We start from the raw sequence: 15918 nt of genomic DNA on the forward strand, positions 1-15918 counted from the left end.
CTTTGAGCTCCAAAGCCCTCCATCCCAGCCCAGTGTCAGCCAGTCTGCCCAGCATGCGCAGACTCAGAAGACGTGCCACTCAGCCAGCTCAGAGATCGTCTGATTCAACAGGCAGCGTCTGCCACGAGTGCCATGGGCAACAGCAGCGGGGATGATATTTTAAAAAGTGAGGGTGAAGCAGCAATGACCAGGTAAGTGAAGAACAGAAGCTTGAGAGGGAAGACCTATTCTGATTCAAGGAAATTACTGGCACAGGAGGGACCTCCCTGGCTCCCCTCCCCTCTCCTAGGCAGGAAGGAGGAGGAAAAGGAAAATGCACTCCAAGTGGCTGCCTGCGGCAACCTGACAGCCCTCCCGTGGCTGGGAACAAACTCCCTGGCAGCCGGATCCCTTGGGTGTTATATGTCCCCTGCAAGACTCAACTCCATCCTCTGGCTGACTCCTAGGAAGCCACCTCTGCAGCACGTCCCCCTCTGCATCCTGCTGCAGTGAGCCCCCAAACCTGTAGCCTGCCCTTCGCTCTACATACCCTCCAAGGCCCCCCCACTGTGGAGCTCAGAGGCACATGCTGGTTTCACTTCCGTATCCTCTAAGCAGCAGCAGCTAAGTGGGGACAGGGTCTCAGCCCCTTCTTTGAGCTCCTGGCTGGACCATCCTGCTACTCTCTCCAATGCTCTCTCCCTTGACCTTGTAGGACAAGCACAGGTTAAGTGGAGCATACATGCACTTGGGGAACCACTGTCAGTCTCCTTTCTTGCAGACACCCTAAATTCCCGCAGTGTTTCTTCTCTTGGTTTTAGAGGGAGATGCCCTCCACCCTCTCCCCACTAGTGATGCTAGGGTGGTGGCTGCCAGTTTCTGCCGAACTGTGCTTCTCAGAAGCCCTTCAGGGAAGCAGCCCCCCCAGTGAACTTAACAAGATGATTCTTAACCCCTTTTGTTCTCAGCTCTGGGCTGGAAGCGGTCAATTCTGAGAAAACAAGTTCCTCCGCAGCAACTAACATCAGACTGTGACAAATGTTGATGTGTACATAATCACAAACATAATAAATGCGCCCACAAAAACCTCCCATTTCCTTTTACTTAACGCTGTTTTGCACCATGCTTTTTAAATTTTATCACAGATCTTCATTCTTCTATATGACCAAGTATCCAAGTACTTCCTGGGTGGCTGGCCCCAACCCCAGGCGGTAAATCCTTAGGGATCTGGTCAACTGTGGAGACCTAACCTACTCCCTGGGGGCTGGCTCAGACATAAGCATGTGGAGCAACTGTGGCCACTGAACTCTGAGGAGATGACAGTTTGTGAAGAGCTCTGGGGAAGAATTTACTTGTTCTTAAAACTGTGCAAATGATCAGACTTCTCCCTCCTCCTCTGGAGGTGCAGCCTAGAGCTGCAGCAGCCACCTTGCAACCACGAAAGGTGGGAAAACCTATCCTGAGGACAGAGCTGCTGACATACCGAGGATGCAAGGTAGGAAATGACAAGAACGGGGTCCTTGGGTATCATCACGGAGCCCCTGAAGTGACTCAGATCACATCATGTAAGCTAATAATTTTTATTATTGTTTCAGCCATTTAAAATTGGATTTTTGATCCAGCAACACTCAAGGAAGGCATCGTCCCAACACCAGCACAGAGAGATACATCTGGCTCGTTCTTTTCCAAGGGCTGCACACTAATTTGACTTGTCCCCTATGGATGGGCTTCTAGATTATTTCCAGTTTTGACAAGCGATGCTGTTAAGGACCTTCCTTATACATACCTTTGCTGAGTCAAAGGACACGAGCATTTTAATTTCAACAGAAACCACAAGTACCTTCCAGAGAGGTCACCCCAAGTTAGACTCTTTCTCCACACCCTCACTATTATCACAGATGGTATCAGCCTTAATTCATCTCTGCCTTACTAACAGATGAAGTTCCTTTTATTGTTTTCTTTTGTATTTTAAAAACCACAAGTGAAACAGAATCTTTTCATCTGTTTAAAAGCCTCTTGTAGTTTTCCTAAGAATCTTCCTGGGAACTCCCAAAGTTCCTTCTTTACAACTAAGACATTATAGATGACATTAGAAGAAGGTGTAATATGGAGCTGACCTACTTCCTAAAAGGTAATGAAAGATGAAGAGCAAAAGAGCTCAGGTGTATATATCTAGCCATTGACGTGACACAACACCAAAGGACAATTAAAAAGCCCTTAGGGGCTTCCCTGGTGGCGCAGTGGTTGAGAGTCCGCCTGCCGATGCAGGGGACGCGGGTTCGTGCCCCGGTCTGGGAAGATCCCACGTGCCGCGGAGCGGCTGGGCTCGTGAGCCATGGCCGCTGAGCCTGCGCGTCCGGAGCCTGTGCTCCGCAACGGGAGAGGCCACAACAGTGAGAGGCCCGCGTACCGCAAAAAAAACAAAAAAAACCCCTTAGAATTGTAAAAGGGGAAGAGTTTTAAACTCCTATTGCAGCAGTGCATTTTGGAAGTCAGTTTCAGCTGAAGACTCACAAGAACTGAGGAAACCATGTCACCAGTAGTGGTGAAATCTGTGGCATTCTCAGGCTGCAAGCTTGACGGCAAAGCTGAGCTCCAGCCAAAGTCAGCAGAGGGTCACAGCACCTGTGTCTCTGCGCCAGCAGCCAGGGGACCTCAGAGGACTCCAAGCCCCTGGTATCCAGGACAAAGCGTTAGTCTAATCACTGGAAAATGCTCATGTTTTCTAGAATGTCTTCGTGCAATATTTACATGTGCCTGTAACAAGGAGCAGGGGGGAAGGAGGGGGGAGCAAAACCCAAAACCACCTTACCTCGGGGGCCGAGCAATGCCTGGAAATAGGTACTAAGTGATGCATCAAAGTGTTCCATTTTAAAACCTATTAAGAAAAAGAGACATTGATTAAATCTCTACTCAAAATGCTTTTTGTATTTTTTTCATAAAACAACAAGAACAAATTCTTTTCAGGGAACATGCTCTGGACAAGGTTAAGTTCCTCATGTTCAAACAATTTCTTTTTAAACTCACAAAAGTAACTTATGGGCTAAGTTCTAATTTGAAAATCAAAAGAAAGACACAATCCCGTGAATTCACTTTATAAATGAAGCACCAGTTTTCTGTGCTTCTTTTCTCAGCTCTGTAAAAACTCTCTCTGTGAAGCTGAAATCTCAGTGGGGAGAAGGATGGAACTGGATAGAAAGGAGGCAGACAAGGAAGAGCCCTTCGGGGCAAATAAGACCGCCACAGGGAGAAGACAGTTCCTCTGCTGGGTACTTTTATTACTTACTCTTACTTAACGTACTCACGTCCATAGTAAAAAAAATTCAAACATTTAAAATGAAAAGAGGAGGTAAGAAAAATCTCATCACTTTGCTCCAACATAATCCCTCCACCCCACTGTTAGAAGAAGCCTACCGGTACCATTTCTTGGGTATACTTCCAGAGATTTCTCTCTTTTGAGCACAAAAGAAGTCATGCCAAATGGGAGTTTTTACAATTGTTGGTCACAACCCATTAATAGATGATCAAGTCAACTTCGCATTAGAAATAATAAACTGATCATAATAATCACAGTGCTTTGCCCTTAGTGAGAATGAATACTGTCACGAATCTTCAGTGTTACTGTACCATACTTATGAGTATGATGTACTCAGCTGCGATGTGAAATATATTCTTACCGTGGTAACTGCAAAAAAAAAAGGCTTGGAAAAATATTGCTGATTGTTTTCACTGACAACATCTTGGAGATGATCTCCTATGACTGGTTACAGACCTACCTCCATCTTTAAGACTTTAAAACTCCCTATTTTCCCCCCATTTAAGATTTACATTTACAGGGTAGCGAAGCATCTTTTCATCTGTGTATTGACTAGATTTTCTATATTAAAGTTTGGAGGCATACGTTTAACTGTCTTGGTCATTACTCTCATAGAAATAACCACAAATATTTTTGCTTCCAAGGGCAAAGGCAAAATTGGTTTCAACAACTAGGCAGTTAATCATTTGCCGTCGATGACACCTTGAAAGCAGCAGCGACCAGGGTTCCGTTCCAGCATCTGTCTGCCCTGGGGGGAGACTTGCAGGGCGCGGACTCCCTCAGCCAAGAAGCCACCAGCTCCCACACACCAAGTGCCAGCAATTAGATACGCACCTTTGTCATTCAACAGTTACACAACTAGGTAGAAAAGCGGACAGGCTGGCAGGTGATTAAGAGGCTCCACGTTGGGCTCCTTATCAGACAATTTGGGTTTGAAACCCATTTTTTCCACCTAATAGTAATATGGCCTTGGACAACTTATTTAGCCTCCTACCTGTAACATGTGGGAAATAATAATTGCCCCTCAGGCTGTTAAGAAGAGCAAATGATCTAATACACCAATACGCCTAAGGTCCTTAGAGCAGTGCCTGGCGCGCAGAAAGCCCTCCCATAAAGGTTTCCTGCTGTGTGTCTGCCGCAGGGTCCACTCCACAGTGGATATCACCAGCGTCCGTGTGCCCTGCCCACTAAACTCCCACCAGTGAGCCCACAATGTCCAATGCAAGTCCTCACACCCGCAGGGGGCAGCAATGGAAGGTGGGACAGTTGACAACATCTCAGGAGACAGGCACCTGTCAGCGTGAAGCATTATCTGAGCATGAAAGGTGAGGCTGAAATGAACATACTAAACCTACTGTGTACAAAGGATTGCTGAATAGGGAAAAACACAAAGAGTTCGCCTGGAGGCCTAGAACAGACTAGATTTTCACGATGGGGGAGAAGGCACGTGCTGAACACCAAAACCAACCGAGTTTGCCAACAAGCAGATGTTGGAAATGATGCACATACGCATTAACAACAAGCTGTAAAAGTCCTAGCAAGTAACAGCATTCTGGGATCCAACGTCGGGAACACACCTGACGGAAACAGTAAGAACACCCTTCTCATTTTTATCTAAGAGCCCTTTCACGGGAGCCTGCAACCAGTTTTGGTTTCTATGTAGGGAGGATGTAGAAAAGCTGGAAACAGAAGTAAAGGAATGCTCAAAAATGACAGGAAACAGACCTGTGGGGTGGAGGTGGGGGGAGAACATTCGTGGACTTAGGGAAAAAATGAGGCCCAGGAATGGGTATAAATGACCCATCGTTACAAAGATGACAACGCTGACATCATGGCAACAGAAAAGCAGCCTGGCTAAACACAAGGTAAAATTTCAGTCCAATTGCACTGAACCCAGCAGCAGGCCCCCAGACGAGACTATGGGATCTAGTATGTGGTGCTACTGAAGACTTCTGTTACAGGCCATCTGTCCTGAACGATCCGAATCTGAACCTGTCCTGAGCCCTGCAGGGGGTGGCAGCACAGGGGCTCATTCTAAGACGGAACATCTCCACACGCTTCTGTCAGTAAGGGCCCAGCTGTTCTTAGACCACATTTCTTCTCAGCTTGAGAATTCTCTCAGGCTTGCAGAACTTTTCACCATCCAACTTAGGAACACGTGAAAAAGCTAGCCGAACAATCACGACAGCAGTAATTTTCAGAGAGAGTTGCTCATAATTCCTGAAACGTCTATGTTGACAAGGGGGAACATGAGGCCCTAACCAGCAGAGTCCCTGGCCGGGGAATCGGAGGCCTGGTTGTGGGCTGGACGCGGCCACGTTTGTGGCTTTCCCCATCCTCTCTCCGGGCCACGCCCACGACTGGACACGTCCCGTGACCTGCTCAGAAGGGGCTGTTTTTACACTGGTCACCAGGAGGCTTCTCCAGCAAAGGTTTGCTTTCATCATCTCAGCACAGTTCTGAGTTCCTGTCCAGCCGGCCACACGTCCAGATCCCTTAATACCACGGATTCATTTCTCATTCATACCACACGCTTACCAAGCACCTGCCCCGTGCCAGAAGCAGAGGCAGGACGGCCCTGATGGGTGCAGCAGGGAACAAAATTCCAGGCTGGGCAGGAACACACACGTAAAATATGGTACGTTAAGTGACTGTCAGCAAGAAAAAATAAAGCAGGGTAAAGGGGATGGGATCACGGAGCGAAAATTTACTTTGGAAAATGCAGTCGCCACTCGGAGAAGGTGACCACAGAGCGGAGAGAAAGGGCACTCCAGTTTGAGGGCCAGCTGGGGGCAGTGGCCTGGGGCCATCTCCCCTCTGTCCTCCCCTCCCCGCCCACTGGGGTTCACAGAAATCAACCCCACGGCGCGGGGAGCTCGTGGCCACCGGCTGGCAGGGGAGGCGGCTCCTTAGCTGCACTCACACCAGTCCCCACGTCCCCTTCGCAGCTCCCTGGCTGGCCCGCCTGGCAGGAACAGGACAAAAGGTCCCAGCAAGTGAACTCCTCCCGCCAGGCCGGCCCGCCCTGCTGGGCGAACTGCGCACTTGCTGAGCAGCCTGTGGGCTGAGCTGTACTCTTTTGTACTTTTCTAAAGGAACGGGAGAGGCACGGGGCCCTGCAAAGCCCTTGACACTCTGCCTGGCGATCTAGGATCACGGGAATGGCATGACCCACTTTGCACAAGGTGTCCAACTGCATGGCCAGGTCTGTGGCCTGCCTGACTGTGGCAGATCCCATCTTCCAAGCTGCACGTGGGCTGGGAACGTCACTTCTTAACAACCAGGCAACCTACTGGCAGCTTGGGCAAGCTGGGCCACTCAGGCACACAGCTGCTCTGGACAATTGTACTAGCAGGGACCAAGCCCATGTGCTGGGCCCATGCAAGAGGAGCTCTGGTCCTGAGTGCAGCCAAAGAATAAGCCATTCTTTGATGTGACTGGTTCCCCACACTCAGACAGGGAAAAGGGAGAGTCAGCACCTCCCAGGGGCCAGATCACGCTGACACCTAGCCAAGCACTGCCTCCCCACCCTCTTTAACCAGGAGTCTCTGGCACTCGCTCAACCTACGGGGCCTCCCAGAATGACAGGTCACGACAGGGAGTAATCAGATACATTAAGGAAAATTCCAACCACAACAGCATCCAAAAGCTCTTCACGAGTTCAAGGGCCACACACAGAAAATGACAACAATGAAAACAGGATAAGGGTAGAGAACACGGGCAGGTAAATCAGAATAGATTTTAAAGAACTCCTCTGTACGCACATTTCCCAAAAGACACTCTTAGTTGAAAGCCACTTCCCACTATCAAATTCTGGAGTGTTTCTGGTAACCATGCAGCTGTATTACAACTGCGCCTCATTGTAAGTATCTCACTAAAAGAAATGATTAACTAGGGCCAGTAATTACCCTGTATTAAAAGAGGATGAGAGAGCATTCAGTACACCTTCATCTAAATCAAGGATTAGTTCTGTGACGTGGCAAGTTCCTGGCACGTGTACTACGTATTTTAGGGTTGAGGTGAGCCTCAGGCCTAAATTCAAGAGAAACGTTCAAACTACCACAGCTCAGAATACACAAACCTGGAAATACTGATGAAAACAGGGCACAAAAGGGCAAAACCCGAATCCCCCAGAGAGCCGGGCTCCTGTGGAAGATCCATCTGTCCATGAGCTGGCTCTCCCCAGGAGCAGGCCCAGGTGAGTCATCTGCGTGAGGCCCAACGAGCATTCGTTTTCACTGTGATCTAGTATCACAGAGAATTTGCTGGAGGCTCGAAACAAGACACAACAAGCTCTGTGGCAAACCAGTGCCCCCCCTTTCCACGTGGCCCCCAAGAGAGACAACAAACTGTGAGCAAACGGGGTGGTGGGGTGACCACAGGGAAGGTCGCTGGGGTTAAGGAGAGCTGCTCCCACCGCGATTCTCAAGATGAAGTTATTGGTCTTGGTAAGAACACAAATGCTGAGCCTCTTGGCCATTTATACCTGGAGCAGAAGAAAGTGAGAAAGCTACTGAGCACGTGAAAAGTACTGAGATCTTAAGGCAAATTTGTTTTAAAGGATAGTAAGATTTAAAAAAATTATAAAGGAAGTTAATTACCTAAAGGAAGTTAATTACCTAAACCCACAACCAGGCTGTTTGCTGACTCTCAAGCTTAGCAGTGACGATTGATTTTCAGGGTCAAGCCCTGGTTTTTCTTGCTGCCAAGGCAATGGTGGCAGGGAGAAGTCAGCTTGCTCTGAAAGCCCCCTTTCCTGTGAAATCAGTCAAGTCACATTGCTTTTGGTTTAAAGATGTGTTTACTGCAGACATTTAACTACTGTTAGCTTCCTCATCGTGTCCCGTTTTATTTATTTATTCACTTAGAATTGTCACAGTTCATCTAAAAATGAGTCAGCTAAACTGAGCTTCCAGCTCCAAGGGGTCAGGAGGAAATCTCCCTCCACTTTCTATTCCCCAACCCATTCATCCCCTTAACAGTCAACTCCTGTTAAGCAGGCATGGGAACATTCCAAGTTGCTGCCAATAACACAAAACATTAAATGGTGCTTTAATTTGGTAGTCACAACACTGTTTCTTGAATTTAAAAAGGTTTTTCTTGGTTGGAGAAAATCAGCTTGGGAATAAGAGGAGGAAAATGACCACATCTGCTCAGAAATGTTAAAATATACAACTGTCATAGAGACCCTAAGGAGAAAAACATCTAAGCACTAACAAGCTTCCAGATATTAAAGCAAGTTGACAAGAGAATCCCTTTAGAGTGCTGGCACTTAAAAAGAAGATAACTCTGGGGCTTCCCTGGTGGCGCAGTGGTTGAGAGTCCGCCTGCCGATGCAGGGGACACAGGTTCGTGCCCTGGTCCGGGAAGATCCCACATGCCGCGGAGCGGCTGGGCCTGTGAGCCATGGCCGCTGGGCCTGCGCGTCCGGAGCCTGTCCTCCGCAACGGGAGAGGCCACAGCAGTGAGGGGCCCACGTACCGCAAAAAAAAAAAGATAACTCCGGATTAAATCTTGGCTCGGGAGAAATTATCTGCCACATCAACAGATAATTGATGTGGTCCTCTCATTCTGACAATCCAGGAATCTGTGCTTACTCTCATTCCCCCATAAGCTTCTCATACTTTCTTACCCTCATTCTAAGGGCACATCCCACTCTCGTTAATACTCTGATGGAGTCATTCTCTCCTACTGTACAGCAAGCACGTGAGAAAGGACACAGCTCTGGCTGGGCTTCAGGCCAGTCACTGCAAAGCTGGGGCAGCGCCAGGCACCACCAAGTCCTGCTATAGGTCAGTGCTGCGGTTAAAGGCTGAGCCCCTCGTTCTGGTGTAATGGACAACTGGGGCGTGGGGGGGGGGGGCGGGGACTGTAAATACTGCCACACTCAAGTTTTCCCTTATCCAAAAGTTAGATGAGACAGGTTGAAAGGGAAGCCCACGTCACCTCCAACTCCTTGGTCGCCACCAGTTAACTGAAAAGCACTATTCTAACCATTGCCGAAGGACATTCTATTCTTCTAAAGCGGTGGAGGGTCACACCCACTCTGTTCTTAAATGAATTATCTGTGGTCCTTCCTCCCTGTTCATTCTGTCTTCAACCTTTTCTCCAAGTCCCAGGTTAGGTGTCAAGTGACTCCCCCTTGGCCTCTAGTAGCTTCTAGGGGAATTCTTATTCAGAGCTAAGGAACAGAACATATCATCAAAGTTCTTCCCCAGTGAAGACCCCACACACCAACCCACTTACCCCACAAGCATCTGGAGAGGGGTTCACTGTAGAAAATTACTCTCGGACGACTCAATTCTCATTTGAAATCAGAAGAATAAAACCAGTGACACTTGGCTTCGGTTGAAGCACACTGTCATGTGGAAGAAGACGAAGCGAATATAGACACAGAAAGCCCCTTGCCGGTGGATGAAGGCCAGACTGCTGTGGACGGATGGAGAGCTCTGCTCCCACAAAGAGCTTTGCTGACAGTAACTCATCGATCCACACGAGGCGGTGAGACGAGGAGAAAGATCCGAGTGCCGGGATCAGGTCTTCCCATGACTGGCTTTCTCTCTGTGCTCCTGGTGATGCTGAGAGTGGCTGCCCTTCATGCTACCAGTCGTCGGAAAGGCAGCTGAATATTTAACAAGCGCCTGCTATGTGCCAAGCAGTATACAGTACTGCTCGTTAGGAAAACGACTGACAGAGACAGACATCACTCTGCCCTCCTGAAACACAGTGGTTGGCAGTGTGCGAAGACCCTGTGGCGAGCACTGGGCAGGAGCCCGACAGCCAGGGTTCCAGCCCCTGCTCCACCACTTACTAGCTGTGTGAGCTTGGGCCAGCTACTTAATTTCCTCACCTGTAAAAGAAGGGCCATTGACAGTGCCTTCTCTATGGGATTAAATGAGTCAATAATATACGTAAAATATTTACAATCATGCGTGCACACAATAGATGCAAACATATCTGTGTTATCATCATCATTACAAAGACCTCTGGCACTGACCAATTTCACATTCAATGTTCATGAGAGTTTTTGCTAAGCCATAGACTGGGGTCCCCTGCAAAGTCCATGGGCAAGGAAACCTGCCCACATCCACACCTCACAGCTCTGGCATTCTCTACTTTGGATGGGATGACATAATATGTGCAAATCCAGGAGACTTTTAAGTCTCTAGATGAATTCTCTGGAATGTTAAGGGGACACTGGTCACTGACTTCTGAGTGGAAGAGAAGATCAGTGTTCATACCATCAGCACAGAGCAGAAGTCAGTCTGTACCTGACATGCCTTTTGTACTCCTAGCAACTAGCACATGGTAGATGCCCAATGAGTTCATTCGTTTACTACAGCTGCAGAGGGGGCTGAGATGCCAAAGGTCACAGACTTTGGGTGGAGCCGAAGTTTGAAGCCAAGTCTCCCACCCCACAACCTACCTCTCTTAAAATACCCGGTATGGCCTTTCAAGGGGCATGTTCATAAGATCATTGTGAAGAGGATGGTGACAATATGTATGAGTGGTTTTGAGTTCACACAGCTTTATCCATGAGAATAAATGCAGAATTAATTTTAAATAACACTATCAAGTCAAAAAACAAAAACAAAACCAGTTGTATTCACAGTGGGATATTACTCAGCCATAAAAAAAGAATGAAATACTGCCATTTGCAGCAACATGGATGGATCCAGAGATTACCATACTAAGTGAAGTAAGTCCGACAGAGAAAGACAAATATCAGATATCACTTATATGTGGAATCTAAAACATAACAGCAATTAATTTATATACAAAACAGAAACAGACTCACGTAGAAAACAAACTTATGGTCACCAGAGGGGAAAGGGGGGCGGAGGAGGGATAAATTAGTACTATGGGGTTAACGGATTAACGCATTAACGGATACAAATTACTATATGTAAAATAGATATGCAACAAGGATTTACTATACAGCACAGGAAACAATACTCAGTATCTTATAATAACCTATAATGGCAAATAATCTGAAAATATATAACTGAATCACTTTGCTGTACACCTGAAACTAATACAATATTGTAAATCAACTATACTTCAATTAAAATTTTAAAAGATCAGTTGTAGGGACTTCCCTGGTGGCACAGTGGTTAAGAATCCGCCTGCCAATGCAGGGGACATGGGTTCAATCCCTGGCCCGGGAAGATCCCACATGCCGCAGAGCAACTGAGCCCGCGTGCCCTATAGCCCACGCGCTGCAACTACTGAAGCATGCTTACTTGAGGGCCTGAGTGCCACAACTACTGAGCCCGTGTGCTGCAACTAGTGAAGCCCATGTGCCTAGAGCCCGCGCTCTGCAACAAGGGAAGCCACCGCGATGAGAAGCCCGCGCACCACAAAGAAGAGTAGCCCCCACTTGCTGCAACTAGAGAAAGCCCTGCGCAGCAACGAAGACCCAATGCAGCCAAAAACAAACAAAATGAAAAAACACAAAAACCAAAACCAACCAGTTGTATTCACTCATGATGCTTGGTAAGAGAGACCTTAGGAATCTCCATATTAAGACCTATTTGGGAAGTCAATGGGAAAAGGGTGGCAATCCTCCTTGGCCTCATTTTCATACGCCCATCATCACTTCCACCATCTCCATCAGTGATAAAATTATAGGCTTATGTTTAAAGTGCTGTGATTGTCAGTTATACTGTAATTATCTGCTCATTTGTTCATAAGCCCCATTAAGCTCCAAGCCTTCAAGGGCAGCACCTCTGATGTTCCCATCTGTGCCTTCAGAGCCTGGATCTGTGCCCGACAGACTGCCGATTACTGGCTGAGACTGTGAATGAATGAATGAATGCCTTCACGTCGTTCAGTTTCACATCAGTGGGTCTTCCAATCTGTCCGCATCTCACAATCACCTAGAAGCTTTAAAAAACAGATTTCTGGGACCCACTCCTAGAAACTGATTCAGTAGTCAAGAGGCTGAGAAATTTGTTTTTTTGTTTTGAAAAGTTCCTCAGGTAATTTTGATGGGCAGCCAGGCTTCTTTGGGAATTACTGCTGTGTACATAGCTGGGCTTTGGGACTAATGAAATCTGTTGCAGACAGTATCCATGTATTGTATTACAATGACAAGAGTCTAGACTAGGACAGGGGTCAAGGACAAAATGTTTTTCATTCCTACAAATTAGGCTACAATTCCCTGTTTGCTCTAACTCCACCAGCCAGGGTAGGGAACAGGGGGTGGGGGGGGAATCATCTCTTAAGCTGAAATAAACCTCATTAAGTCAGAGATCAGTTCTCCTACCTTTTAAACACAGTGTTACATAGCACATATAACATAGAGCCAGCAGGCATTAAGTAGTGTAAGCCCTTCCTCCACTCTGGAATGTTGTTGTAAGGAATACAACATAATATAAGGAGGGACCCCTTACCCTCTGTCAGCGCTTCCCAGGCTGACAGGTGTCAATGGAGGCCAGGGCTGTAAAGCACAGCGAGGGAGGGTCTATCCTGCTCTGTGTCATCCCCAGCAGCTGTTCTCGGGACACAGGAGGGATTTAGTAACCGCAGGCTTGGTCATACCAAGCTGGGGACGTGTGAGGTACCACCAAGTGGCTGCCAACGCCAGAACTCACAGCACATACCTGCCCACAGCCAACTGGACGTGCTGCTTGGAAGGAGGCAAGGTGGACGACAGGAAGCATCCGGGCACTGGCCAAGAGGTGGGCTCTGGCTCAGGCCCCGTTATTATCAGTCCTACACTGAGCCACTTCCTATCAGCTTCAGTCCCTGGATTAGAGGACAGAGGTGTCTTCATGTGAACTTGGCATCTGTGGAAGGCAGCCTCTAAGGTGGTCCCCAGGGATCCTCTCCTGCACTGGACCAGGGCTGTGTGTAGGGCCAGTAGAACACAGCAGAAGGGATGGTGTGTCACTTCTGGGATGAGGTTATAAAAGCCACTGTGACTTCTTCCATCATGGTCAGTATGCTTCTCACATGACTAGCTTCGGCGGACACCAGCTGCCCTATCGTGAGCCATCCTATGGGGGGGCCAAGGCAGAAAGAAACCAAGGCCTCTGCCAACACCCGAGTGAGTGAGGAAGCAGCCTGCAGGCCCACCGGCACCTCAGCACAGACCCTGAGGCAGGACCACCCAGCTAAGCCTCTCTGGGTCTCCTGACCCTCAGGGACTGTGTGGGATAATACATGTTTGCTGTTTAAAGCTGGTGAATTTTGCAGTAATCTGTTACTTAGCAATAGACTAAATTAACAGGTTGCAGGCGGTTAGAGGGGGCTCTTCAAAGCCAACTCCCCTTTCCCTTGCTTCCTGCTGCTTACTACACTCAACCAAGGCACCAATTAGAAGCACGGCCCTAAAAAATAAAAAATAAACACACACACACCCTTGATTTAATTGGAACGGGGAAGGAAATGAAAAGGCTTGTAATCGAAAATATAGAATTTGGTTATAAAAAGAATATAACTTTCATCTATAGTCTGAAGCTTAAGACAAGGGAGCTAACATTTATTGAGCGTCTATTACATACCAGATTTTCAAAGACTCAGTAAGGAATTATCCCGATTTTCCGGATGAGGAAACTAAAGTTCAGAGACTTTAAGTAACCTGGTCAAACAACAAGCAGGTCCATTTCGTTATCTGCAGGTTTATATGACTTAGGGTGGCCAAGTGTCCTGATTTATTGGAACTTGGTTTCCTGGGATTCAATATCAGGGAAAAAAAAAAAGTCAGGCAAGTCCCAGGCACACTGGGAAGAGTTAGTTACCCTACTATGTACAAATCTTGTGCTCTCTGCTAACTACTACACAGAATTTTTTTTAAAGTACATTTTAAAGCTATCATTTTGGCAGCTTGTGATCTGCAATGACTTTTTTTTTTTTTTGCTGTACGCGGGCCTCTCACTGTCGTGGCATCTCCCGTTGCGGAGCACAGGCCCCGGACGCGCAGGCTCAGCGGCCATGGCTCACGGGCCCAGCCGCTCCGTGGCATGTGGGATCCTCCCGGACCGGGGCACGAACCCGCATCCCCTGCATCGGCAGGTGGACTCTCAACCACTGCGCCACCAGGGAAGCCCTGCAATGACTTTTGAAATGTCACCTATGAAAATGGAAACCACAAGCCTTTCTAGCCTTTACCCACAGTATCCAAGAAAGGGTGTTTTTTTTCCCCCCGAGAATGAGTAAAACAATTGCTGTTATGATAAAAGCTAGCAAGGAAATTTTTCAGCCTCAGAGTTTCTGCAATTGGGTCCCCAAAGGATGAGTAGGTAAACCCCCATCCCACCCAGCTTCCTGGGCCCTCGCTGAACTGCATCCAAGTCAGGGGCTCTGGCATGAGGCACAGGCAGGGCTACAATCTCCTCTTCCTCTACAGAAGCCCAGAGACAGCCCACTGACACCACTGGGAAACTCCATATTAGCAGTGCCCGAGGGCTTTCCGTAGCTGGTAGGTCAGGGTAGTGTTACCCCAACAGCTCTGGCCCTTTCTCTTTTAGAAAGATCCATATGACACCCACTAGGAATGCTATCATCATAAAGAAAGACACAGTTGTTGGCGAGGCTATGGAGAAATTGGAACACTCATACATCATTTGGGATTGTCAAATGGTACATCTGCTGTGGAAAATCGTTTGGTAGGTCCTAAAAAAGTGAAACGCAGAGCTATCATATGACCCAGCAATTCTACTCCTAGGTATATGCCCAGAAGAAATAAAAGCCTGTACCCAAGTATTCACAGCAGCATTATTTATATTAGCCCAAAAAAGGGGGGGAGGGGTAAAACCCCAAATGTCCACCAACTGATGAATAAATAAAAGGTACTACATTCACACGATGGAATGTTTTTCAGCCATAAAAAGGTATGAAGAACTGATACACGTTACAACATATTTGAACCTTGGAAACATCATGCTACGTTAGAGGAGTCAGACACAAAAGGTCACACATTACACGATTCTATTTTATAGGAAACGTCCAGAATAGGCAAATGCATACAGACACAAAGTACATTAGTGGTTTCCAGGGGCTGGGGGAGGGGAGGATGGGAAGTAACTGCTGAGGTGTATGGGGATTTTGAGGTAATGAAAATGTTCTGGAATCAGATGCACTTAAATTAAAAATAAACGTTAAAAAATGAGAGATACTTAAAAAAAAAACTTTTAAATTCTGCACACTCAAGCTCACTTGTAGAAATCCTTATACTAAGGAAATAAAAGCAGATGTGCATTAAGATTTAATGATAAGATTGTCATCAGTGATATAAGCAGCAGAAAAATACCCATCTGAAAGTAACTTGCTAAACAAATTATGGTACAGGCATACAAACAGTATGCCATCATTAAAATAAAGTTACTGGGCATTTATTCCAGAGAAAAGACTGACATGCACTCAAAAACCTATACATGAATATTCACAGCACCTTTATCTATTATAGCCCCAAACTGGAAACAACCAAGATACCCTTCAACAGGTGAATTATTAAACAAATAGTGGTACATCCACACCATGGAACACTTCTCCGCAACAAAAGGAACACACTTCTGATACATGTAACAACCTGGATGAATCTCTAGAGACTTAGTAGAAAAAAGCCAATCCCTTTATATAACACTTTTGAAATGACAAAATTATAGAGATGGAGAAGA

The 15918-nt window shown here is 47.1% G+C and overlaps 1 protein-coding gene across 8 annotated transcripts in view; it reads right to left on the reverse strand.

The window, feature by feature from the left end:
- The window catches only part of ELOVL5 (ELOVL fatty acid elongase 5), a 71218-nt gene that overhangs the window by 23851 nt on the left and 31449 nt on the right, over positions 1-15918 (reverse strand). For 6 of the 8 annotated variants that reach the window (XM_004285616.4, XM_033416262.2, XM_033416259.2 and 3 more), the window contains exon 2: positions 2792-2857. In XM_004285616.4, the coding sequence (XP_004285664.1) occupies positions 2792-2849 (58 nt within the window). In that variant the 5' untranslated portion in view covers positions 2850-2857. Of the gene's footprint in view, positions 1-2791; positions 2858-5833; positions 5855-12900; positions 12921-15918 lie in introns of those variants that run through there. The other 2 variants (XM_033416265.2, XM_033416264.2) reach the window with 2 other exon arrangements.

This window comes from Orcinus orca, chromosome 10 (genome assembly GCF_937001465.1).
Source record: "Orcinus orca chromosome 10, mOrcOrc1.1, whole genome shotgun sequence".
Lineage (NCBI taxonomy): Eukaryota > Metazoa > Chordata > Mammalia > Artiodactyla > Delphinidae > Orcinus > Orcinus orca.